This window comes from Notothenia rossii (genome assembly GCF_949606895.1).
Source record: "Notothenia rossii genome assembly, chromosome: 7".
Lineage (NCBI taxonomy): Eukaryota > Metazoa > Chordata > Actinopteri > Perciformes > Nototheniidae > Notothenia > Notothenia rossii.
The window spans coordinates 16452175-16476841 of NC_136905.1; the positions used below are offsets into that span (position 1 = coordinate 16452175).

The following is a 24667-nucleotide window of genomic DNA, read 5'->3' on the forward strand; positions in this document are numbered from 1 at the left end:
AGAAAGTATATGCAAGAAGATTTCTAGTAAGTAAAGGTAAGTAAGAGTTTGGCTGTAGCAGCTTAGCAGAATAGATCACCTAGCAGAGTGACTGAAAGCTGTCGTCTGTGTGTAATGAGACTGATGAGGATGAAGATGATGAGGGTCAGCCGAGACAGGAGAATGGTCAGGTGATCTCCAGAGGAGGGCAACTCACAAAAAGGAGAGGAGAGGCATCACTGGAATAAGTCCAGAGACTCAACAAAGTTTAAGTTGAGAGCAAATGTTTACAAAAGTAATTTTACTTGTCAAATGAGGAAGAGCACAGGTGTAAATTATGAAAATAAGTTTGGCTGTATTCCACATAGTTGCTTTGATTTAAGGGTCCTACCACCATGAATACAAAGCCACCATTAAAGTAATTAATAACAACTGTTTATTGTTTTAAATAAGCAGATTTTATGGAGTAAAAATATATACAAACCATTTAACATATTAGTGTCAGTCATGAGCAACTTTATCCAGTGGTACAAGCAGTAGTTATCATGTCACAATACAGCAGATTAACTCCAAACACTTCACATTCTCTGAACTTGAAGAGGCACAGGTTGCATTAAAGCCTTCTGTGAACACCGCATACAAACATCATTTTTCCACTTTCTGGTGATTATAAAAACATGGTCTCTAGACCCTCTAGCCAAGGGACCCACACTTAGGACTGTTCTGCTTCAATTTTGTCATTTCTCTTTTAAGGTGGTCCTGAAAGTCCCCATGCTTTGTGAAACAGCTGTACTTAATGGTGGGAGTATCCCTTTAAACTCTCTGTAATTGGTAAAGAAGGCTAAAATAAAGCCAACTGTCTTATCCCTGCTGTGTTCATGAGTCATGGTGAGGGGGTTTTCTGTCCATGCTGCTTCCCTTCATGCCTGCAGAAGCTGTCCCACCAGGGCGGGGCTCCTGTCCCGGATCAGGGCTGACGTGATCTCAGCGACCCTCGACACGGACCTCTCCCAATGCATGGTGTCCTGAGAGAGAGAGGGAGGAAGGGAGGGAGGAGAGACAGGGAGGGCCTCTGGTAAATGACATCAAATGACATCAAATGACAGACTCGTGAGCTCAGTAGTAGAGGATTTAAAATCTGATCTTATCACGCTGCAGCATGCACTTCTTGATTCCAAACTGCTTTTGAACAGTAAGAAAAGCAAAGCAATGCTTTTTGCTCCCAAGTCAGCGTCCTCTTGCCTCTCCATTGACACCCTCGATGGTGTCTCTGTTGAGTTTGTTGATACATACAAATATCTGGGCTTTTGGTTGGACAGTAATCTGAACTTCAAACATCATATTGAAGTTCTAACAAAGAAATTGAAATTCACTCTTGGCTTCCTTTACAGACTTAAATGTTGTTTTTCAACTTCATCCCGTAAAAGGTTGGTTTATTCCTGTCCCAGCTGGACTACGGTGATACCATTTATAGATTTGCCTGTCCCACTGTGTTGGCCAAACTTGACCCACTCTACCATGCTGCACTGCGATATATATCAAATGCACCCTATAGGACTCATCATTGCAAACTGTATAGCCTAACTGGATGGTACTCACTTACTATGCGTAGGATGCAGCATTGGTTTTTATTAATGTATAAAGCCATTTTAGGTAAGCTTTCACTCTACATATGTGCCAGATTTGCTCCAGTTTGTGACTCTTACAACCTCAGATCCAGTGCCTTGATACGGTTCCAGGTTCCTGCCGTGCGGACTGAGGCTGGGAAAAGGAGTCTTTTTTTATTATGGTCCTTGGTCTTGGAATGACCTTCAATCACGCCTCAAACTGACGGCACTTGTCTCAATAGCATGTTTTAAATTGAAGTTGTCTGAAGTCCTTACCACCAGCTGCTCTTGCAGTAATAAGTAGTGCACCTTTCTTACTGTCTTAGTGTGCACAATGTAGTGACTGTTTTTTTGTCTTTTGTTTTCTTAGTTATGTTCTCTGTATTTTATATGTTTGTGTTATGTGTTATGTGTAACGTTGCTGCCTTCTTGGCCAGGTCAGCATTGCAAATGAGATTCTATCTCAATGCTTTTATCTGGATCCTGGAATAAGAACAACAAATCCCAGAGCAGATTCACATTTGTTCACGTTTATCTTTCCTCCCACTAGTCACGGCTCCATCTGAGTCATCCTAATGTTTGTAAACCAGCAGGACCGCCAGCAGCATCTAGTGAGTGTTAGCAGCCAGTTCAAACCGGCTGGAATTTAAAGGTTGTTCCACTTATAGTAATGGCAAAAGTAAGGAATAGGCCTGATGTGAAGGAGATTTGTGTACTAAGTATAAGTAGCGATACCACAATGAAGAATTACTCAGGTAATAGTCCTGCCTTCAAACTCTTACTTAAGTCAAATTACAAAAGTATAAGTAATTATTATGCATAATGGTCGATTTCAGAATTATACTTAATGATTGAATTTACTAACTACAAGTATTTACTAAAAAAAATGTTGCCATAACGCTGGCTGTTTTCTGGATTTAACAATCCTAAAAGGTTTGTCCTCATCGAGGAGAATCTAGTTGGAGACAGCTGTGAAGACAAATAAACACAGCATATAATGAATAACAATCAAAATTCATCACATTTAGTTTGATTGTAAGGATAACAAAATCTGGTGGAGGATCTTCCGTGACTTCTGTTCTTTCAAATCAAACAAAGATAAACAACTCCACAGAATTAAACACCACAAATTTGTGTTGATTTCAAGTCCTCTGAAGCTTGTGAACCAATAAGGCCTACAGACAGATCTATGCTAAACCACACGGAGAGACCAAACGTTCTCTCATTCAGTCAGTGCGTATCATTTACTGCCCAACTCCAGTGGTATGGTTGTTTTTACTTCGGTGATTCCTCTTTTCTGTATCTATTTCTTCTTATTTTTGTTCTGGAAACTGCCTGCAAAATGGACTTTTAATGATTTTCACTCCCTAACTCCATTCCTCAGTCTACGGCAACTTCCTGCTTTGATTTAGTTTCTTGATGAGGCCTCAAAATGACCTGATGTTCATATTAAAGGCACTGAAGCAAAAGGAGCTAACTTGTTCCTCATGTAGATTTATGCTTCATGCTCTACCTGGTCTTCTACATTCATCCATCGTGCACTTTCAAAAAGCTTATGACACTGCTTTTGATGTAGCAGCATGCATGCATGTAAAAAAATCAATTCTAAAAACGTTTAAAAAAGGTATATTATATACAACTTAGAACACAAATAAGGATGTTTAACTACAGAAAAGAGAACAAATAAAGGCCTGGGACAGTTTGGTTCCCGCAATAAGAATAAGTCTATGTTTGTATATCCTGGATCTTACTTTTATAGTTTTGGCCAACCTGATTGGTTGCTAAGCCCTACCTTCCCTTAGTTACTGTTGCTATGCCTGCCAATATTTTAGTTTTTGCACAGCGCGCGATACATTTAAAATCAATATGGTGGCATGTTCACTATTGAAATTAGGGCATTTCAATTTGGGGAGGTGGTGGCGAAGTCGATAGGGGCTTGGCAACTGGAAGGTCACCAGTTCAAGTCCCGGCAAGACCAAGTGCTACCGAGGTGTCCCTGAGCAAGGCACCGTTCCCTACACTGCTCCCCGGGCGCCGTTCAAAATGGCAGCACACTGCTCCTAACGCTAGGATGGGTCAAATGCAGAGAAACAATTTCCCCACGAGGGATTAATAAATGTCCATCTTATCTTGAATCTGCACATCAAATGATGTAAGTTCAGATGTGGTGCAGGTAGACTGAACTGTGAGGGTTTTTCAGCAAACAGTTCAGGAAATAATTTGACAGTTCTTTTCTCTTTCTTAACCACCTGTAAAACTTTTCTTTTGTCGAAATATTTTCATAATCTTACATTTTTGGCAAAAGACTTCAGGGCCAAGTCACACAGGAAGTGCGTACGTGTTACTAATGACATTAACGATTTTTTTTTCAGTGTTGAAGTAAGCAAGGATTCACAACTGCAACACCTAATATGAAGTAAGCTTTTATGACTTGTTCTGCCAAGAGAAATCTAAATGTCTGTTGTGAAAAAGGCCTTCAACTTTGGAAAGTATAATGTAATCAAACAGCCAAAAACAAAGGATCCAAGTTGTAATAAATCGTAATATCCTTTAAAACAGAATTGGATCTGAAGTGAATTAATTTATTGTCAAATAACCCTTTCTGTTTTGGGTTTATAACCAACTTCATCAGCCAGCTCTCAAAGGGGAGGTTAGCTTGGAGGGAAATCAAACTATTTAAGATGGCTTTGCACAAAGCTTTTAATTTCCTAGCATCCACAAAGAGGAACATAAAACTATATTAAAAACATTTCCCACTTAAATGACAAAAAAACATGATTTGTGATCTGGAGCTTCCCGTTTAACATTCAGATCTGGCTTCCAAAGGCATTTAGCGTTACAACTATGTGTCAGCAGTTAAACACATTTGGAGCTGAGTGAAAGATCAACAGGAGAAAAATAAGCTTTCTTTTACTCTGTTCTTTATCTCAATGCCTAGCTTCACCGGCCAGCTCCTCTCAGCACAGTTTGTTCAGGATCTGGACGGGAATGTGACGAGGTGTGAGAGCGATGAGCGTGGAATCGGGCCTGACCGTGGTTAATGGGAGCGAGGGACCTGGCATCAGAGCTCCGAGTGCTCCTCTCTAATCAAAACCAGCGAGGGGGGAGTCAGATGACATGGATTTTCCACACTAAACCAACTGAAGGGGGGATTGGGGTACAGATCAGCAACTCCAACCTCCTCATTGATTAAAGAGAGTCAAAAAAGAAATGATGAAATCCAAATATGATAGTTTTGAATGAGCTCCAGAGGCATTCTGTGTAAGCTTCAACAATCTTTCCTTAATATGCTTTTAGATCTAAGATTGGATAAATCTTTGAAGAATCAAAGGGAAAGAAAAATGTTGGGGCTTTTATGTTTTTCTGGGGAGGGTTGTACGATGTACGCAAGTCATTGTTCTGTGGTTTAATCACAACATCTGTAAGCAGTCAGCAGAGAGCAGCTGATAGCACAACATTTTTCACATGTCCTGTATGTGTAGCTCCATCAATGATTAGCCAGGAGCTCCTAGAAATCAAAGATCCAAGTACAAATCTAATAGCATCGTTCATTGTTTACACCATAAGCAATCAGATCAAAGCATTCCTCCAATTGTTATCTAAAAGCAATTACATCTTTGCACGAAAAGTATTTGAGATGTTACATGTGTTCAGAGGAGCTCAAAGGCAGCGGGGAAGATAAATGTGATGAGCGTGATCACTGGTCTGTTACTACCCAAGTGCATTGACAAGTTTGATGGGAAAGTCACGAGAACTCCAGAGGCCTCTACAAAGCCGGATTTTCGCTTAGCGAGCGAACTTCAGGGAACATTCTGGGTTTCCGGTCCTACGACGCTGGTTCTCTTCTTACCGGGCTAGATCTCCATGGTAACTTATGCTGTGCGGCTAACCTGCCCCGGAGCAGGTTAGGTTCCAGGATAAGAGATCAACTCAGTGAAAGCACTGCCTGCTGACCAATCAGAGCTCAGTGTGCGGAGTTTAAAGCGATCAAGTCATATTACAGGAGAAAGGAAATACAGAAAAACTGCCGTTGCAGGAAAGACGGCCGGAAAAAAAATCAACTGACTGTGAACGTGAACATTAATAGAATATCACCTCCCATCTTCAGAGCAATCTGACAATTATAACATTAGCGTTAAGAAAGCTTACTTAAATATCTGCCACAACATAAGTAACCGGATCAAAGTAACATTAAGTACAGTCCGCGGCACTGTGAGTGCAGATGTCGATGTGTCTCATTATTATTCACATCACATCATAATGTATCATATAATTCCTTATCTGAGTCAGCTTCTTGAGCCGTATCTGGCCGTGTAACACTCACAGTGTCACATACTGTATGCAGAAGTATTATTTTAAGCAACACATTAAGTTGACGAAACACTCGAGTCAAATGTAATTAAAGTCAGATCGTGTCTTGGACGGGGCAGTGATATCATAAACCTGTTAATGTACGCATTCAAACACTTTTTCTTTTACCAGCTGTATTCACCTTGCAGGTGCAGCTATGTGGCTGAACTGGATTTGTAGTACAGGACTCTGGTGTTTTGGGCATATTGAAGACAGTCATCAAACCACAGCAAATGGCTCTGTTATAGACTGGTCTGTTTTGCTTATAGGCAGAACAGAAAAACACTTACATTTGAATATGAGAAAATAAGAAAAAGAAAAGAAGGAAGATCAAAGTTTTAAGCCTGTCTAAGCTCTAGTGTTGAATTATTTCCACTCCAAATATGCAGCCTTTGAAATATGAATCATGCTTCATAAAACCGCATTATTAAATCAAGTAGTGGCCTGCACAGTAGAACACAAATACGACCTGAGCTCTTCATTGACTCGTGGCGGAGCTTTGAGTAGTCACAACTGCCACTCAAATGCGTAAAAAAAAAAGCAAAACAAAAGGGTAGGATTTCTTAACAGAAACACTCTGAGACATTTGCATGTCTAACTGCTTTAAGACTGAAATCTATATAGCTTTAGTGTGAGTAGCATGTTAACTGATTGATTGTCGTCCCGGAAAAGATAACCAGTAAGTAAGTCATGACAGACGAGAGCTGGTACCTCTCCTGACCCGCTGGCGGGGGTGGCGCCCCGTTGAGCTCGCGTCTCCTCTTTCCACTAAAGACCATCCAGGAGGAATAAAGCAGCTGGCTAATGAGCAGCACGCTGGCTCATTGTTATGAGTACGCTAATATCCATGAGAGGGAATGCATGTGTTTACATATACAGTCTATGGTTTACACAGATAAGAGAGTAGGCACGCATACGACAGACAGACTGGGTTTTTACTCGTACATGTGCACCCTGGCATGAGATCCTGGAGGGATTTGTCTGTCTCCAGATTTTTTTTTTCATCATCGTCATCATCAGATCTCATGTCCTCCAGCATTTCCACTGACTCTGTCCTGCTGTCTTTTCCAGCAGAATATGGAAATGGAGCTAGCGTGCGCACAAGTCTGACTATTTCCAGATAGGGCAGCGTTAAAACAAACATGGCTGGTTGTTTTGACAGACATGAGATAAAACATGAAGAAGAAGCTTAACTCAGTCTTGGAGATCACGACCACAAACAGATTTGTCCGATGAGCAATAGCCATTCTTCACCTGTTTACAGAGCCAAACTAATATTCATACTGTTTGTTCCAAAGTCAGAAAGTACCTCATGAGCTATGTGCAGTCACAGGAGGGTATTTTATTTGATTCTATTATTAAAGTTCCCAAGATTCACTTTACTATTATTATTATTATTAATAATAATGGAACCCCACTTTCCACCTTCCAGACTTCAACTCCCGGCCAAAAGTATCATCATTTATTCACATTAGTGGAAGGACTATCATCAGTAATTATGTCACATTTAATGGAAAAGAGACATTTACATTTTTAACACAACACTTTGTTTCCACTGACAGCAGAGCCTCTGTTACATCGATTACTGATGTGTCCAATCCCTTAGTGGCCGAGATGACATTTATGTAGCTTTATATATATAGACTGTTAGCAAACAATGAATGGGTACCAAGGGGAAAATTCCATAAGATACAAGTCATAGTTGGAGAGAGGTCTGCAGACTTCAGGTTTGTTTAGACTTTTATTTTTCCTTTGTGGACCACGAACGTACAATGTATTCAAGAAGACAAGTCATACTCTAAAATGTAGTGACAGCATTGTTTTAAAACATAGACAATGCAATATAATATAATTCTACTGGGCAGTAAGTAAAAGCAAAATGCTTTAAATCACTCCCATGTGTATGAATGCAAAAACACATGCAACAGCCTTGTTATTCAATACTGCGACCGCAAGTGTACTGAATGGAACTTCAATCATTAGCTTCTATTTTTGCTTACTGTTTAAAGGGAGGGTTTTGACAAGCGGTGAGGCGACAGTTCTTTCAAACGCAGAGCAAACGGTGGAAGAACGAGGGGGGAGAGTATCAGCGGACCACACAATAAGCAATCCTCAAACTCCCTACTCATAAATGCCACAGATGCAATCAACCTTTCCTTCTGAGAGAAGCGCGCAGCAGTACTTCTGCCACACAAGAAGAGCCTGCTTTGAAGCCTAAAGGTTTCAGGCAATTAGGACCTTTAACTGAGACAATTTGTATGCCTCTGTCATTCCTCCGAGATCCCCAGCCCTGAGGACTGCCGCTGATGCTCCTGCTGCTGCTAAGGGCTTCCACTTCTTTTCCCTTCATGAAATGCCAAGAGCGCTGGGTCCTAATTGAAAAACAGCTTACGGAAAAGCTTGGCGAAGGACCCCAGCCAAGAGAACTGGAAAGAGTTGTAAGAGTCACACCAGCTACCATAACCAAGGTGGCCAAGAACATTTAGAAATGTTTATGGCCTCTTTAAGTGTCACTGTATTCTCGCCTGTGAAAGGAGGGTGTTGCAGTCCCGACAGTTGTAGTATCCACTTGAGGGCAGTATCATTATTAGCAACAAGGTCAGACAGCATTACCCACTCTAGGACTCCTTAAGCTAAACGCAACTAATTTGAACTTCACAGAGCATTTCTTTTCAGCACCTATAATGGATGGAGTAATTGCTTGTAGAAACTCTCCCTAAATGACCCGCGTGTAGAATGCCAGAGATACAATACTGCTAAAAACACCCAGTCTTTTGGTCTGGGGTCGGATAGTCTTTCAGGGCTTCTGACAGCTCGTCCCCGAGTAGGTATTGTGCTCCTGCTGCCCTCACTCCCCTCTGTGTATCATGACAGTAGCTTGAGGCTAAACTGCATGGAGAAAAGAGGGCAACAGGTCCGATTACTGGCCGGTTCAAGTCTGATTACAGAACCAAATATTAAAGAGATTCATTTAATAAAATGAGAAATGGTGGAAGAATGACTTGAGTTGAGTTGAGTTATACAATTAAAATACAAGTCTACATTTTAATCTTTAACTTCTTACCATTGAATGTCACCCTTCTTCTTTTTTTTAGCAGCTCTAAGATTCATGATAGTTTTATTTGCGCCAGTCTGACAGTATTATACTGTTTCTTTACTTGCTGGTTCCAGCTTTTCATTGGGAGATATATGAGGGAAGCTTTAAACCCAAGGCTCCATGTTGTTGATGGCTGGAAATATCCAAGAGGTCTAGCGCATCATTTTAAAAACACTTTCCCCAAAGTTTATTCTGACATATTTTGTATCTTTAGAAACGATGGAAACGTTCTTCACGGACATTTTAAATAAAGCTCTGTGGGTTAGGATAATATTGAGCTACCCGGCAAGCGGTCGTTATGAACGAGCCAGAAGGTCAATGTGACAATGAGAAGTGGAATGGTTTCAGCCAAGAAATGTCCTGAAATATCACACATAAAAGTACTTATTGTGAAGAAGAGCATTGCCGCCTTCATGACAGGAATAAAGTGTTATTGATTTCTAAAAAAAAGAAAGGACATTAGAAAATAAACTCAGATTGCAAGTGTTGTGCTTAGTATTTCATTAAATTATTAAAATAACTAATTGTATAAAGTGTAAGTTCTGCTGCTCTGTGAAAGTCCTTTTTCTTGAGTATAGTAAAATGGTGTTCAAAATATCAATTGAAAAATGTGCAATACAGGCAAAATACTGTCAAATGTTCTTTGTATTTCATAGAAATGATCTAGTTTGACCTGAATAAGGTGGTATCTTTTGGTATCTTCTGAGTTATGTTTGCCTTTAGTTTGATAGATTCTTGTGCTAATAGATGTGTTCAAGTAAGATCTGAAGAAAGATTCAATTAAAAAGACAGGAAATAAAAAATAAATGGCGAAAATAAAAATAAATTAAAGGAGTGCCTCAAAATTGTACAGCATTACGTTTGGAACCGTTTTATGATAAAGGTTGGCTAGTTGTTTTGCTTGGTGGACATTTTTATTTCCACTCATTGAGGTTTGCATTCTTTCAGATCGGTTGAAAAATAGGGAAAAAGGACTTAAGTGCAGTATTGCAAATGTTAACTTTCCATTCTTCACTTTATAATGGGTTTATACTGTATAAAGTGTGACAGGATCAATCAAATAAGACCAATAGCCTCGGTGGCACCTGAGAAACATTTGAAGTCATCAGAGGAACTAAACCTCAGAGCAGCAGGGATCCAGTCAGTTTTAATATTTCCTACTGAGCTCTGTCACTAAACAACCTTCAGAGTATACATCTTGCTTAAACTGTAAGTTCAGCCATGAATAGACTTAGAGCTGAAGTTGACAAAGACGACAGAGACATGAACATTTCATACTTCTGACAATGTTTTATTGAGTTTTGAGGTATTTAGTGTCATTGCCTGAATGTCTGTACTTTAGATACCTGTGTCCTTCCCACTCTGCCTCACTTCATCTGAAAGGGATCGTAGGAAAATGAAAGTCTGTATCCCACCCTACTTTAGTGAGTTCCCTCAGACTTTCCATAGAATAGAAAAACTTTTGTATTGAGAACTGCTTTTCAGACCCCATTGAGAGAACAATTGCTGCCACACAACCCTTTCACGGTACACTGGTAAACCTCTTTCAACACTGGTTTCCAAAATATCCTGTCTAGGGGCGTCGATTGGGCAAACATAGCAATTTGTTAGTCACTTCTAAATGTACAACTTCCCTTTCTGCTCTTCAGGGAAGGAAAACTCTGCTAAGAATGGGACAACGAGGGGTCTGTATTTCCACTGCATCCCCTCAGTGACATTTTTGTCTGATGAGAGACAACTTTTGTTTGAATTCAACTCACCGAAAGACATACCTCAAAACATTGAGCAGAACAATGGCTCTTTAGTTGAGGAGGTATGAAAGCATGAAGGCATGGGTGGGATTTATGAACTGGGACATACCAAATCCCACATGTGGTGAGAAGGAGCCCCAAAAGCACACACACCCTCCACGGATGCCTCATTTACTTATCACACTGTATCACTTACACCAAACTAAAGGAAGCCAAATACCGTCCACATCCCAGGCCATCTGAGGTCAGGTGCAGATGCAAGAGTATTTCACAGAACAAGACATTTATTACAAGCCGGGTTATCAGCAGCGCACAATCTGGGCAAGACATAGTGCCTTCACTTCCATCCTTAATACAAGCACAAGATTGCGATCGCAGTAGGCCGTAAGCCAAACATACAAACATAGGTGCAACAGTGAGTTTTTGTACTGCTGTCAAAATATCAGTGTACCGCAGACTAAACATCAGGGGGATAAAGCCGGCCGTGTGGCTTGACAGATATAGTGTGAGAACAAAAAAGGGACCGTTGCGAGAAACTGTAAAGGAAAATCATTTTCATATGAGAATGCGTGACTGTGCTATTCATTTAAAGACATTAAATACAAGACCAGACTTAAGTTCATGAAGCCTACTTTGCAATCTAGTTATTTAAAGCTTTATGAACCTCCAGTAGGTGTTTCCATCAGAGCAGGAAATTTGATTTTAGCCATGATGCCTGAATCCCAAAACTCACCAGTCCTTTTTTTCAGTTTCTTTGCCGGCCTCCAAGCAAATTGGTTGATATTATTACTTACAAAAAAGCTCAAAAAGTTTGGCCATAATCCAAACAAACAAGGGCTTGATTCATGGTTGTGCATTAAGGGACTTCAGTATAGCAGCAGAGGCTTGATTTGTATCCACATCGTTTCTTTTTGATGATTTCAGTTTTGTAAAGATTATAGCCTAAAGATAGACAATGCACATTTCATTAAATCAGATTTACATGATAAATTGTTTTTTGGCAACTTTCATAATACTTAAAGTTTGATGTTAGATGTACACATTTTGGCTCGTGGTTAATTGATGGAGCTACCCATCAACACAACAGATAATTGGCCATATCTCTGGCCATGGCTTTGAAACCTTTAGAAAGCATTAATATTCTTTTAAAGGTTTTAGGTAGTCCCTAAACGTGGCCATGAGCAGCCAATCATCAGTATGTAGATAATGCAGATTTAAAAATGTTCCATTATTAAAAATGAATTTGATTGTTAAGTCCACTGAGCAACTGGAGGAGCAGATACATTTATCAGCCTTAGCTCAAGTTCTACCAGCATCTTGGGGCATCTGGTGGTATTTTCCGTTGTCTAAATACACTGTGCTATTCCACAGCTATTTTCCACCCCACCCAAGCATGTGTACAAAGAGGTCCCTGCAAATAAAAGCAGAAGCAGAGCAGGAAGGTGAGCGCCAGAAAAACAATCTTTGATGAGGCCTGTTAAATGAAAGCGTAATCCCTACAGAGCCGTGCTCACCCATGATATAAGGAAAACTCAAACCAGGACTGCTGTGGGTGGTCAGAAACAGCTCCAAACCAAGTGGCAAAACAAACAGACACGCATGTTTTTCCCTTACTCATAGTGATTGAATGTTTACAAACTAATTGTGAAGAGCTGGCTTACATTAATCCTGCATAAGAACATACCGTCTGTTTGAAAGACAAATTCTCTCTGGGAATGTCATTTCCGAATTGTCCATAAGAGCTGGAGTCAAGTCGCATCAGCCCAAACAGCGCGCTCACTGGTCTTTTTAATCTTAGAAATCAAAGCTGAGTAAACATCGCTTTGGTATGTCTAATTCCTTGAGCCAAACTCTGGCGGTCAAGTTTCACACATACCGACAGACATCTGGAGAGCTCTGTGCGTGGAAGATCAGGCTTGATATCCTGCACATGTTGCGGCAGTGCATGTTTCTTCTAGGCTCTGACCCTAACACTCGACAAATACATCACTAAGGAGGGGAGTGATCCCCGGGCTTCTGTCTGTGTGGAGATGTCATGATTTCAGAAAGGGAGCCAAGTGCTCTCATACACATTTCCAGGGGGATCTTACAAAAAGTTTAAAGACATAATTGTCAGACCAAAGACAAGTACTTAGGCAAACAGCAGGGGAAAACTGTGTGGAGGCTCAGGGTGGATGTTGGACGCAACATGCAGTGGATCAATAGTAAGACTAGCCAAATCTGTCAGCCCTCCCAAAAACGCAAAACAAGTCCATTTCATTTTTTTTATCTGTGCTGCTTTCTGCAATGTTTTCTAAAGGAACTTGTCAAATATTTGTTTTGTTAAGCGTTTTTTCCTTATCAGTTACAGTGTCCGCTCAGCTCCAAGACTAGTCTAGTCAATGAGCCAATGCAAGCAATTTTGGTGATCATATTCGTCTCATAATAAAAGATAACTTCTCATTTTTAGACATTGGAATGATGATAGTCTCTCAGTCCGTGTCAAAGGTTCTAATACTCTTTAATCACAAAAAATATAACACCCGTCACTTATTCATCCAAGGACAATTGTTGGATTGACTCAGAGAAAGGTCGGGAGGGTGCTGAGACAGCGGAGAAGGCAGGACTCCTGACCTCCCTTGACCCCGCCAAGGTGAGAATACATGGGTGTCACAGCAAAAGCTTCAGTTGCGTGTGTTGGGTTTCACCTGTCTGCCCAGTTGGACCTGAGCAGGATAAGCTGCATATGTCGACTGACAGATATAGTGTGAGAAGAAAGCGTGGACAAAGACCTCTGGAGAAATCATTTTCCCTTGGCGCTTCATTTAGGGATTTCTCCAGGACTGTGTAATTCATTTTAAAAAGGGACTCAACTGAAGGACCAGCTTTCAGTTATGGAACTTTGCAGTCAAACCTAATTGTTTATGACTTTATAAGCTTTGGCGTACTTTAACACTCTTTTTAGCCAGCTCCAGGAATGGAAATGTCAGTTCATTTACTTTCAATCTATTCCATGGATTGCTATGACATGTTGTACATATAATCATGGTCCACAAAGGATGAATTATACTGACTTTGGTGATCCACCAGCAGGTCAGATGTTTCACTTATACATTGAAATCTCTCCAAAAGGTTTTATGCAAATATCTTTGGCACCACCATGAGGTTGACATTTGAGACTTTCAGTAGAATGTCTTGAAAACTATTGCATGGATTTGCATGATGTATGGGACACAATGCATGTCCCTTCACTTTTCTCCTCACAGGGATTAGTGTGAACTCTTCAATCTGATCATTCTGTACATTTTTTAAACTTTAAGACTTGTTGTCTTGTGACGCCTTGAAATTAATCAGTGTTGAATCAGATCAAATGTTCTGCCATTGCTTTTTGCACAACCTTCCGGCCCTTGCTTGTTTTCATTTCAAGCTGTGCCTGCCGATCAAGACTACTCATTGGTTCAGAAGAAGACAACTGTTGGATTAAGCTTGAGAAAAGTATGGAGTGTGTTTAAACCACAGCGGCGATGTCCCTTGACCCGATGAGGGTACAACTCCAAGTGTGTCACAGCAATAGCTTCACTGGGTTGTCTTCGGTTTCACATGTCTGCCTTTCAGACGTAGATCTGAACAGGTGGAGGAGAATAGACCTATAGAGTCCTCTTTTCTTCCTGCTTCCCCTCCCTCCTCTTCTTTCTCTCCCTCTCTTTTCTTCCCGGCCAGCTAATCTCTCCTCAGGTTTAGGATTCCCGGACCGGGCTCTTTGAGGAGGAGGAAATATGGGGTTGGGTAAACATCAGGGCTCTCACTGCAGGGATTACAACACCCATATATCACCTTGACAACTCCCTTTTCAGCGGATGACAAGTCGCCAGGACGTTGTGCAAGGAGGGATCAAATGACATTTCCTATCGCCACTACAGACACTGGTGGCGTATACATATTCACAACATCATGTCAGTTTATGAGGATCCGGTGTCTGCATATCCTCAGCCAACTTCTTTAGGTTTGATGTTTTCGCTCATTATCCCACCTGATAGGCATCCTCAGAGAGGTAACAACACAAACGGAAAAAGGCTCTTGAGAAGTGCTTTGATCACATGTCCTTTCAGTGAGACTGCTGTTCATTGTCCGTGACTCCATTTCACTCTCTCCTCTGTACGGAGTGAAGTGGCATGCACTGCAACACGCTGCTGGATGTATTGTGCATCAGTGGTTCAGCGTTAGTCTGAATAATGTGAAACCACGGCCAGGCCTCATTTGAGAGAATCCACTTTTCATCCAAAAAGACATCGATAAAAAGGTGGAACGTTTTCCCAACCTCTCTGGGACCAACACAACAATTCCATGTGCTCATGCATTTGAACTTTTAGAGGCTTGAATTGTATGAGAGAAATAAGGACATTTGGATATCCAAAAGGTTGGTGAATCCAGCGATTCCTCTGAGTGAAGATGTTCTCAAAGGTTGTTCTTTTCCTTTCTACACAGTGATGACTTTAAACCCTTTAAACCTCATTTCAGAAAGAGCATCATACACATTGTAATTGAATTGAGACACAATCCATATGAATACTCAAGATTATTTTTCACTCCTCTGGTGTTAGTGTCAGTTCAGGACACTGGCACACTAACTGTTTTCCCTGGCCCATATTTAAATAGCTTTGATTATTCTGTGATGTGAAAACACCAAATGTCCACAGTCAGAGAAAGCAAAAGCGACGTCCTGGTCACAGTTATAAAAGCTAACGCACATCAGAGTGCCTCTCCTAACGGCTGCTGACAGCGCTGTCAGGCAGGAATCATTCACACTGAACAGAAGAGGAGGTTGTACCCGCGCTTGGTTCAAATCTGCAGTTCAAATATAGTTTAGCCAACTTCCCTGACAGTTGTGTTGCCCTGCCTCATGCTGCTCTGCGTCTCCGTCACCCTGCTCAACTCCACAGTTAGTTATGTGGTGAAGTCATTTTGAGACTTAGTTTTAAAGTTCATAGCCTACCTCACCTTTAATCCGGCATTACTCTGTTTACAATAATACATCTTTAAAAAGGTTTAACTGACAAAGTGACTTGATTGCACCTGTTTGGTCGATGTTGGATAATAAACCATAACATTGTCGTGGACCATGGAGCCGCTTTGTGTACTGTATGGAGACAGCAATAGAGTTTGGTCTTTTTCAATTTAAATCTGTACACACACACGTGCACAAAGCCACATGAAAGAAATTCACTTACAACTTGTATAAGAAGAAAAAACACTTTTTAAAACTGCATTTAAGGCAAAATCTTATAAATATGAATTGAGTAAATGGGATATAGTAAATGGGTACATTGATATTGTGCAGCAGTGGTATGCACGATGTAAACTGTCGAATGTCACAGGAAGAACACATGTTGGACACAGCAGCAGAATGTAATGCTTTCAGTGTTTTTCCTTGCTAAGATATTTTTCTGATTTCTTTCTTTGCAGGGAACAGAAAATGTATTGCAGGCTGTTTTGTTGTGGGCCAAACAACTCAAGTGAGCTACCATTCTGAAAAGGACATAATCCCTCTGGATGTTAAAAATGTTTAATTTCATGGCAAAGATGCTTGAGTTATGCCCGACGCTCAGTTCTATGGCAGATTATTTAATAATGTTTGCCATTATTTAAAATATGTTTTCATAGGGCTGTATTTCATGTGATAATGAAATCAACAATCACAGAGTACAACAAATATAAGTTTTTAAGCAATCCATGCAGATGTATTCATCTTTCAATAATCAAAGTGATTGCCTGAACATGTTCACGACAGTATGTGTGCATTATTGTCTGCCCTCAGCTATTTTGTATTAAGGCAATATAAACAAAACTAACTGAGAATTGATGTGCAATATTTATTTCTACTGTATGGCTGACAGGCGCAGTGTTGGCAGGCACCTCTGGAAGTATGAATAAGGCCATCTGGGTAGAATTATCCTCATTATAACGAAAAAGCTAACAATGATTTATACAAGGCTGTATTCTTCTGTTCCACTATCTCACAGCGATAAGCATTTTGTCATGTTGAAACACGCATTATCTCCGTTCACTCCCTTCCCCTTTTCTCTTTTGAGGCGGGATGACAAATTAACAGCATCAGTTCTATAATTCAATGGAAAACCATGATGTCCAACATCTGATAGGGGAATCAACCTCACATGTGGCCCAGCAGCGTATCTCATGTTTTGCTCAAGAATATGAAAGCATCTTGTTTTAATTAGGCATCGCTGTGATGTCAAGGCCCCAAGACGAACAATGCGAACTGACCACAGAAGACCAGGCCTCATCCTTCAGCCTCACCGTTCTCTTTAGCAGGAGGGAATAAAGCAGAACTGCTCAGATATCCCTACAGAGGTTTTTACAAATTGATTTGTGAAGCCATGCGCCTGCCAACAAACCTAATTTATCACATTGCTGTGTCAGTCCTGACCATAAATCAGGATGAATGTCATGTTTAAGGCCAACATCACCATGAATATTCAGCATTTGTCTTTGGTTAACCCTGCACATCTGGCACTGATTTTGTAATTTGACGGCTTTGGTAGCATGAATCCTGACATATCTCACTGCGCTGGATCAATAAGTCTACCTTATATAATCCTACATTTACTAAGCAGCTATATGGATTTCAGCTCAACCGCGTCCACCTTGATGACTCTTGTGCAAACATGGCAGGCATTGCAGAAGATTCACTTTACACACAGCTTAACTGTGGAGGTTCAAATTACAGATCAGTCATTAATCTGCTTTCCACCTGAAGCACTTCTGCAGCCTTTTCATCCCTGTGGCGTTGAAAAAAAAAACACAAAGCGGAAGGTGAAAAGTTGATATCCTTTATCACAATAGTGGGCAAACATTTATTCCTGTTGCCACATAAAAAAGACACACCCATCCAAGTGAGTGTGCACAATCACATACTGTATAAAGATGTGATAAAAAGACAGCAACCTCGCCTTAAGCATAAAAGCATGACACTGGAACAAGACACCTAAAGACGTTTTCCATTCTGTTTGGTTTGGCCTCTCTTAGATATGTATTCACAGCGCAGGAACTCTGGGCTCACTTCAGGAAAACATAAAGAAAGAAGGGGAAAGATTAAGAGCTTACCGTTGACTGATGAAGCTGGATGCCATAGAGAAGAATATTTCGGAGCTTTGCTGCTGAGGCCAGGTCCATGATAGCTTCTGGCTCCACCGCTCTCCCACTGACGGACAGCTCATCTGAACCACTCAATAGCACCTATCAAAACAGAAGAAATGGTGCCAAATCAGAAAATGTGATCTCTTACTTTTTTGGGAGCAATAACAGCTCATTGTTCAAGCAGGCGTTTCAACATGTTGCAACTCAACTGGCCTGATTTTTAAGGATGTGCTCAGGGAAGATCTTGGATCTGTGATGTGAGAGTAAACAGAGGTTGGTTGATGTACAGTCCTGTCTCCAGATATAATGATTCTCTTATTAAGCTGTAAATCTTCCGGGCCTCTGGGTTTTTCTGTCCAATTAGAGGAGCATAATCCAGACACATTGTTTCACATTACTGTGTCATCCCTAATGCAAATCTTAGCTAACTACCATAACCCTTCCCTTGACAGAAACTTGAACCAAGATGTATTCATTGCCATTCATTTGCCATATATCCTCACAAACTGCGGCAGTGAGACGTGTTTATAGTTATGATAATCGGTTGAATTGTGTCAAGACGCCTGCTCTAATTGAGCAATTACTACATTTATACTCGAGTATCAATCAGGTGCTTGCTGTCATCTGGTTCAATTTGAAGAGTGATTATTCAGCACATTAGCAGCTAGTAAACCTCCAGGCCAGAAGTTCACGAGGGGACTGAAACCCTCACAGTGATGTTTATGCTAACAATATGAATAAATATGTTTCAAAATAGAAACTGCCACACATCTGAAAACACTTTGGTATGAATTAATTAAGCAAAGTGTGTCTTTCATTTTGGTAACTTTCTTAAAAAAAAAAAGTTTAAAAAAAATTATTTACTGAAGCTTTATTCAGTTACACAATAACATGTTGAACTCATGTCTACCTTTGGCCACTGGCTGGGTCTATGGGGCTGTCAGGAGGGAGATCTCTACTTTGTAAACCTTATACTTCAGATGTAAAACACTTTATACATTACATACATTATATTGCCATTTACAACGACAAATCCCATTAAGAAAAGACTAGAGAGTTAAGGTTTTGGGTGATCTAAAACATGAGCAGTCTTTTTCATCACGAGTGGAGTTATTCGATCCTAAGTGGAGCCTGATTGCTTTTTATAGCCTCAAAAGACGTCCACCGCAGAAGGATATAATAAACGTACTTCTAACAGTAACCTCAAAAGACCAGAATGAAATGCATCAACAAGAAATGTCTATTCTATTTGTTATAGGAGAGCTGCAGGTGCTATCTGTAATACCCTGATTAATACTAAGTGGTTGCTTTATAACCACTGTGGTTGCAAGTAGGTGATAAACACAAACGTCAGTGGAAGAATGCAAGGCAGGTCAATAAGTGGTTATTTTTGATTTGATATAAAATGGTGCTATCACTTTCTCTTTATTCTGGCAGTTAATATCTGTCCTCGCAATGAACAACAACAATGATGGTTTGAACACTTAAAAGCAAAAAGTATAAAGCAAAACGTTTTTGGTTTCGCACAAATTTAGAACTGAAAGATGTTTGTGTCCATAAAAACGTAGCTCCTTTTTCAAATTAAATGCCAACGTGGTGTAAAACTTAAGAATTGTTGCCAAGGGGTTTAACTGTTATCCAGGAATATGTTTGAGGTCTCCCGACATGTGATTTTAACCGCCAATTACTAAGAGAAAAGTGTCTACTACATAACACAAAAAACTCCTGGAACCGACATCAATCATATATTTATGAAAGTAACAACATGAGACATAAGGTGCTAATATCAACAACATGGGGCTCTGTCTTTGAATACAATGCTCAAGGCTATAGCCCCTCAAATTCACAGACGGATTGAAACGGTGACCTCCACCACGCAGTCTGCCTCTCTGCCCTCGAGGCTACCCCCTACACTTCAAACTCAATTATCCTGCCACTGATCACTACCATGTGATCAAAGCTGTGATAACTAACGGGGAGTGTGTGCAACCTAACAACAGCCGTCTCCAAAAACAAAGGTAAGAAAAACACATTGGTGCTGAGCTAAGCTTCATCACTTATAACCGTGAAACTCAAGAGGCTGCTTCACGTTTAGTCACAACTTTCCCAGACAGTTCACACACATTCTGACGTGACCATGAAATCAGTTTATAACGGGAGGGGAAAGTAACATCTGTGTGATCTGTTATAGTAATGGATCATTGTCCTTTAAATGCTTCTTGTGTTAAACGTTATAGACATGGTAGCTTTTAATAAAGTCTTTGTGGGGCTGCAACTAATGAATGTTTTTATTATCCATTATTTCCTCAACATTATACAAAGTCAGTCAACAAACATTCAAAGGGAAAAAATTATTCAATATACTCAGAGAATAAAAAACCTCACATTTAAGAATCTGTTTGGTTTAAATTACTTTTGAAAATTTCTACTGATCATAATTCCATTGTTGAGGTATAGATTTTTATTGTGCAATTTTCCAAACGCACATTGGTTTCTCATACGGAAATGCTCATACTCTGTATAGTGTATTCACTCTCTGTCCTAAACGGCTTGTTGGAGCTCCTGGGGGTGGGGCTGAGGGGGCTGCAGCACCCCCATCTGCGAGGCTCCACTAGCACCCGCACCTACAGTGTAAGCGCTCCACTAGCACCCCCTCCCCCCCAGCGCGTCACAGTTTAGCCACTGAGAGAGAGTGTGTGTGTGTGTGTGTGTGTGTGTGTGTGTGTGTGTGTGTGTGTGTGTGTGTGTGTGTGTGTGTGTGTGTGTGTGTGTGTGTGTGTGTGTGTGTGTGTGTGTGTGTGTTTCCATCTGAAGTGTAAACGTGTTACAACAAATACAAGCGGGGGTTCCAGTTAGCTAATGCAGCGTGACATTTTCAGTGATTTAGACTTTAGTTTTGTTGGTAGCGATCTGTACGTATATTTTCTTATTATTATCTGCCGTAGTTTTGGCCCTTGTTCTGTATGTTAGCCAAAGAGGTTCAATTTACCAAATAAAAAAAAGTGGATTAACAGGTCTTTTACAAATATTTAGATGATTCTTGGATCGGATTTGATCAGTTGTTTTAGGCTTTGCTCTGTGTGAGCGCTGAGGTCAGTGTTGCTCTGTTAGCGGGCCAACAGTGAGCGAGGCGAGTTGCAGCGCTCTCCTGGGAGGTGTTGGGTTTCCAAACAGCTAAAGAGCTCATCAGGGGACCCGAGGTGGACTACAGGTGACGTTTTTACAAGCAGAGAAAAAAAAACTCAAGGTTTGGTTCCCTGTGTAGTACATGATTCTTAAAGAAACTGAATCTGTTCTGCGCCAGATGTCTGTATTCACAACATGAAAAGAAAAGTTCATTCATAGTGTGGGAAATGATACTGATACATGTTTTACTCTGCCTCTTAGAAATAACACAGACCCGCAGTAGCCCTTTAAACACGTTGGAGGATAGGAAGGCAGGAAACAAAAAATATCAAACTTGTTCATCTAAGCATTTATAAGTAAATTCGCCTCTTAACAGGTTAGCTTTGCAAGACTGAAAATGTATATGCTAGGATGAATGGTCCAACAAGAACTTGAGTGTGTACTTAGTTTTTCATTATAACACAGATGCATTTCTTCTGCAGTTGCTCATGCTAATGATTTATTATTGGGCTTATATTCAATAAACTGTCAAATAAGTCCTTTTATAAAAGTTAGACCAGGATGACTGTGAAAACTGAATGTGTTTTGAACAATGTTGTTAGACTGTCTATTGTTCATCTATATACGTTTTCAAGTGAAGAGAAGAAAAACAAGTAATAAGTAGGATTTACCCAGTTTTGTTTGTTCTGGCAACATGATGATTACTTTACATGTTACTTGTTAGACGCTTTTATCCAAAGAGACTTGCATACTCAATACTGTGGACAATCCCCACAGGAGCAATTTGGGGTGAAGTGTCTCGGGGACACAACGACATGCTGACTGCAGTGGGGTTTGAACCCTGATCCGAACACCAACGCACAACCCACTGCACCACACGCCTCCATGTGATCCTGTACTCCCTATAACTTCCTGTGCAGTGGATAAAGCATGGTTCCTGTAATTACTCAAATATATGCATTTATTCTTCTTCACTGCTTTAAATATCTGTCCTTCAAATCTAAGGTAGTCTATTGGCTCTAATGACTATCTGTTTATCAATTTGTTCCAAATTGGAACAGCTCAACAACAATTTGGATAAATTGTTATTCATCTCACATTCTACTGATGCCTTGACCCTTCCTCAAAAGCCACCATGAGGGTCACATATGTGGTTCTGAGAGGAACCAACAATATTTGTATCAATTGCCATGACATTTGGTACTAATGATCATGTCTCAGCCTTACAGAGTTGCCAGTGAGGCTGCGATACCCTTGAAGTATTTTCTGTAAAAACATGAATTGAGTGTCAGTGTGCGGACTTACCAAAATAACGACTAGCGGGTGGAGGAGAGCCTGTTTCGCTGCCTCCAGAGCTGTCAGTAAAGCCTCCACCTCAGACAGGCAAGAACGATTGACCTGGAGACCAAGGAAATTGAGAAGATAAGAAATGTTGGAGCAAAGATTACATTTTTCTCCACGATGACCTGCAAGATAACAAGGTCTGCTAGAAGCTTTTAGAAAACGTAGACCCTTGTTTGGCAGGAAAAGATCATGAATATTTCAACAGATAAGTTTTAATTTCTCTGGAAAGTTGTGCTTAAAATGTGGACTTACAGAAACCTGGATGAAGTTCCAGTCCTTTAACAGATACCCGCCATTTTCTCCCGTCAGATCTGGGATGACAGCCAGCTCCTGTAAGACGGAGATAACCCTGATGTTAAATCTTCTGTTTATATTCTGCTTGTTACCGGATCTGCTTGATAACGATTAAAGCAAGAGCCGCAGTACTGGTGTCGTAATGCATTTAAATTCATTGACTGTTTGACTTCAGTGCTCAAGGTCAAGAGGCTTCTGGTTCTTGTTTCAGTTAATTCTTTAGTCATTTAGTGTAAGAGTACACTCAACTGTTTTCCTGCCATGACTGATTTTATGATTATAAAAACATTTAAATACAGAATAGAAATATGCGATTGTGGCTTGTTTCCATTAACTTTAATCAAAAGCTCATTAGAACAAATGGAAGATATTAGAAAAGGAAAAAACTGTTTATGGGCTCCTTTATATTTCTGAACTGGCATCCAAATTCTGCCTTATGCAAAAGCTGGGGACGGCGATCTGACACAAGCCAAGTTAAATTTCATTAGGCCACAAATTGAATCAAAAGCCGTCGTACAGCCAAGAATCGTAAAAGCTTTTTTGCACAAAAAACCATGACATTAAGGCCCTGATATTTTTAGTTAACTTTGGCCTTGGCATACATAAGGCAACCGGATAGCACGCCATGTCCGCCATGACCCGTTCCACATTCATCTTTGTTGTTGTGACTCTTATTACAGCTTGGAACTACAATTTCACACATGCAGGAAATAAACACAGAAATAAACATTCAGCCTCTGAGTTTGGCATTGCGATACAGTTGTTCATTCCATTAAAATAACAGAAAGTCATCGGAAAAGTGACCCAAAAAAAAAGTCACCAACTCACATTTAAGACTTTTTAAGACCACTTTGAATAGAATTGAAGACCTATTTCACAGCAAGAAAGTATGAAGGAAAATTGCTATGAAAGAAGAAATACGTCCCATAATTACAATCACAAAGTAAATATATTCACGTTCAACATAAGAAAGATGACTGAACATAACAGCACACAGAACTGTGTTAGCCATAAACCAGAAAAAAAGAACTGCCTAACCGTGAAAGTGTGTGTGTGTGTGTGTGTGTGTGTGTGTGTGTGTGTGTGTGTGTGTGTGTGTGTGTGTGTGTGTGTGTGTGTGTGTGTGTGTGTGTGTGTGTGTGTGTGTGTGTGTGTGTATGTGTTACAAGAGCCATCTTCTGAGCTCTGCTCCCTTGGCTACAATCTTTCATCGTTGCTGTTGTAGGATTGGTATTTAGCGTCCACAGCACCTACACTTTAGGGTTGACGTAGACCCAAACGTTGCCCGGAGGCAGTGTTCGCACCGAATATTTTCCGTAAATTATTTAACAATGATGGAAAAATCTGAAAGCAGTCTGTCATTTTGAGGGATTAGAACAAACTCGGAATGCACAAAAGTTTCGCCGCAGCGAGGCTCCTGTGTTATGCCGTGTTATGCATGCCCTCCAAAAAGGAAATGATATAGTTTTAGTTTCCAAACCTAACTGTGCCGTGCAAATCATTGAAATGTCTGGGAGTTTTTGCTTTACGCTGTGTGCGCTCCCACGAGGTGCATGCATATCTCGGCGGGCATTCAACACCGGCGCAACGGTTCACGAGCGCGCTCTCGCTAGCTGAAGCTTGCTTCAGGAGGAAAATCATTTCAGTTCAAAATGTAGATTTGCAGGGTTTCAAAAAATGACATGATCTAAACCAGGCTGGGCATGAAATCCCAAAGTAGGGATGTTTATTTAAATGTGGTCATGGCCTGGAAAGCCAAGAAGCTGTGGACACTCAAAGACCAAACCACTTTTAAGGTCACAAAAAAAAAAAAAAAAGCTCAGCACAGCAGTGAGATACCAGAGGCATAATGAATTTTAAACAACTAATGAAGAGACAGATGTTATGTAATTTTAGTGTCTTATTTAAAATAATGCACTGTTAAAACCCTGAAAAAACATTACAAAGCCAATAAAAAGAAGGGTCTACCTATTCAAGTGTAGTAA

At 40.4% G+C, this 24667-nt stretch overlaps 1 protein-coding gene across 2 annotated transcripts in view; it reads right to left on the reverse strand.

The window, feature by feature from the left end:
- Positions 1-252: 252 nt before the first annotated feature.
- Positions 253-24667, reverse strand: part of crppa (CDP-L-ribitol pyrophosphorylase A) — a 40477-nt gene continuing 16062 nt past the window's right edge. The window contains exons 7-10 of one of the 2 annotated variants that reach the window (XM_079691570.1): positions 22641-22718; positions 22350-22442; positions 17886-18017; positions 253-1004 (exon numbers count right to left, since the gene is read on the reverse strand). In XM_079691570.1, the coding sequence (XP_079547696.1) occupies positions 900-1004; positions 17886-18017; positions 22350-22442; positions 22641-22718 (408 nt within the window). In that variant the 3' untranslated portion in view covers positions 253-899. Of the gene's footprint in view, positions 1005-16015; positions 17561-17885; positions 18018-22349; positions 22443-22640; positions 22719-24667 lie in introns of those variants that run through there. The other variant, XM_079691571.1, reaches the window with a different exon arrangement.